The sequence below is a fragment of the Salvelinus sp. IW2-2015 genome, unplaced genomic scaffold, assembly GCF_002910315.2.
Source record: "Salvelinus sp. IW2-2015 unplaced genomic scaffold, ASM291031v2 Un_scaffold1551, whole genome shotgun sequence".
NCBI lineage: Eukaryota > Metazoa > Chordata > Actinopteri > Salmoniformes > Salmonidae > Salvelinus > Salvelinus sp. IW2-2015.
In genome coordinates this window covers 146,354-147,344 of record NW_019942982.1, presented here as the reverse complement: position 1 = coordinate 147,344, position 991 = coordinate 146,354, and the positions used below count along the sequence as shown (strand labels likewise).

General features: G+C 43.9%; 1 protein-coding gene across 1 annotated transcript in view; it reads left to right on the top strand.

The window, feature by feature from the left end:
* Positions 1-591, top strand: part of LOC139024472 (complement C1q-like protein 2) — a 1,887-nt gene extending 1,296 nt beyond the window's left edge. The window contains exons 2-3 of the mRNA XM_070439310.1: positions 52-186; positions 308-591. Coding sequence (XP_070295411.1) covers positions 52-186; positions 308-591 — 419 coding nt within the window. The remainder of the gene's footprint in view (positions 1-51; positions 187-307) is intronic.
* Positions 592-991: the final 400 nt, after the last annotated feature.

Here is a 991-nt window from a genome sequence, read left to right as displayed (position 1 = left end):
CAACTAGTGTCCAGTTAGATAAAGTAGTGCTGACTCATCTCTGTCCCACAGACAGGAAGGTGGCTTTCTCAGCCTCACTAGCAGCACCTGGTCAACATGGACACATTGGACCCTTCAACACTGGAATCACCCTGGTCTACAGAAATATCTACTCAAACATTGGCAATGCTTATAACCCCACTACAGGTAAACTATATTCATATCATCAGTATTTATAAGTCTGTGTGAAAACATAGTTATTAATAGTCCTCTGTCCTCGTATCATCTCTGATGACTGTTTCTATGTGAATGTTGTGTTCTGATACAGGGATCTTCACAGCACCAGTGAGAGAACTCTACCTCTTCAGGTTTTACATCTATGGACACGGTGATAGTTTAGTTCATACAACTGCAGTGTTGCATAAGAATGGACATCATGTAGCTATTGCACATGCATATCAAGCTAGTGGTGATATTAATTCCTCCAATGGAGTGTCACTGCTGCTGGAGGTAGGAGATGTGGTCTACATGTATCTCACGGCTGGGAGAAAGATATATGATAATGGAGATCGCCAGAGCACCTTCAGTGGTCATCTACTCTTCACCATGTGAGAATCTTTTGCGTTACAGAATGTTTTGCCTTACGCCCTCAGAGTCTTTCACGTGCCTTTTTGCAATCTCGAGTTGGGCTGTCTTGTGCCTTTTTCTCAGCAGTGACTTCCGTCTGGCCACTCTCCCTTAAAGCCCAGAATGGTGAAGTGCTGTAGAGATGGTTGTCCTTCTGGCAGTTTCTCCTATCTCAACCAAGGAACTCTGTAGTTCTGTCAGATGGGTCTTTGGGTTCTTGGTCACCTCCCTGACCAAGGTCCTTCTTGCCCAGTTGCTCAGTTTGGTCAGACAGCCACCTGTAGGCAGTGTCTGGGAAGTTCCACATTTTTTAAATTTTCCGATAATGGAGACCACTGTACTCTTGTAAACTTACAACACTCTATAAATTGTTTTATACCCTTCC